The sequence below is a fragment of the Alligator sinensis genome, unplaced genomic scaffold (assembly GCF_000455745.1).
Source record: "Alligator sinensis unplaced genomic scaffold, ASM45574v1 scaffold773_1, whole genome shotgun sequence".
Lineage (NCBI taxonomy): Eukaryota > Metazoa > Chordata > Crocodylia > Alligatoridae > Alligator > Alligator sinensis.
In genome coordinates this window covers 106,211-107,532 of record NW_005842403.1, presented here as the reverse complement: position 1 = coordinate 107,532, position 1,322 = coordinate 106,211, and the positions used below count along the sequence as shown (strand labels likewise).

The following is a 1,322-nucleotide window of genomic DNA, read 5'->3' as shown; positions in this document are numbered from 1 at the left end:
GTCGCCATCCCTCCTGCCGGGGGAGCCCAGGCAGCCGTGCTCCAGGGCCCTGAGGTTCCAGTAATCCATGTTCAGCCGCTCGTAGAAGTAGCAGACAATGACACAAGTGGCTGGGACGGTGTAGAGGATGGAGAAGACCCCAATCTTCACCATCAGTTTCTCCAGTTTCTCGGTGTTGGTGCCTCCCGTCTTCATGATCTTCCGGATATGGAAGAGGGCAACAAAGCCTGTGAGGATGAAGGAGGTCCCGATCACCAAGTAGCAGGAGAGTGGGATTAGAACAAACCCTGTCAAGGCATTGACATCCATGCTCCCCACATAGCACAGACCCGTGAGCTCATCGCCCGCCACCTTCCTCATGGTAAGGATGATGATAGTTTTCATGGCCGGGATGCCCCAGGCGGCCATGTGGAAGTAGCTGCTGTGGGCTTCAATGGCCTCGTGGCCCCATTTCTTCCCCGCCGCAAGGAACCAGGTCAAAGTCAGAATGACCCACCAGAGAGAGCTGGCCATGCCGAAGTAGTAGAGAATGAGGAAGACGATGGTGCACCCCGTGCTCTCCAGCCCCTCCTGTATGACGTACAGCTCCCCATTCTCCCGGTCACAGGCAATGTTTTCGGCGCCAGCCACAGAGCGGATGATGAAGGCCACCGAGTACACGTTGTAGCACATGGAAAGGAAGATGATGGGTCTCTCGGGGTACTGGAACCGGCGCGGGTCCAGCAGGAAGGTGAGCACTGTGAAGGCCGTGGAGACGAAACACAGCGTGGACCACACTGCCATCCATATGAAGGCAAAGTCCTTGTCCTCCCGGGACCAGTAGACGTCGACTCCGGGGGAGCATTTCGGGGCGCAGGACAGGCTTTTCTCCACGTACTGGAACTTCTCGGGGTTATCGCACGACCCCAGGGCGTTGGGCCCCCGGCCCTCCCCCGCCCCCGACGGCCGGGGCCGCGGCGCCACGGGGAGCATGCCCTGCCCCTTGTGCGGCTCCCCGGCCGTGGCGTTCTCGGGCGCCTCCATGCACAGGGCGTTGGGGTCGTTCTTGGTGGGCAGCTTGCTGCAGTCCAGGGACTCTGGCCAGCCGAAGTTGAACTGCTCCATGATGGGCGCGCACTTGTGCCGGGCTTGCTCGCACATGGGCTTGCAGGCCGGGATGCTGGTGCTCACCTGGTCCGTGCACATGGGGGCGTAGAGGGAGCAGAGGAAGAAGCGCAGGTGGACGTGGCAGCCGTACTCCACCAGCGGCGCGAACTCGTGCAGCTTGATGGCCGCCTCGCGCTGGTCCTCGTGCCCCATGTAGTTGGGCATGCGGGCGAGGT

The 1,322-nt window shown here is 61.6% G+C and overlaps 1 protein-coding gene across 1 annotated transcript in view; it reads right to left on the bottom strand.

The window, feature by feature from the left end:
* Positions 1–1,320, bottom strand: part of FZD9 (frizzled class receptor 9) — a gene marked incomplete at its 5' end in the record, with an annotated part of 2,143 nt that extends 823 nt beyond the window's left edge. Inside the window, 1 exon segment of the mRNA XM_025211371.1 lies at positions 1–1,320. Within this exon segment, the coding sequence (XP_025067156.1) occupies positions 1–1,320 (1,320 nt within the window).
* Between the last annotated feature and the right edge of the window lie 2 nt (positions 1,321–1,322).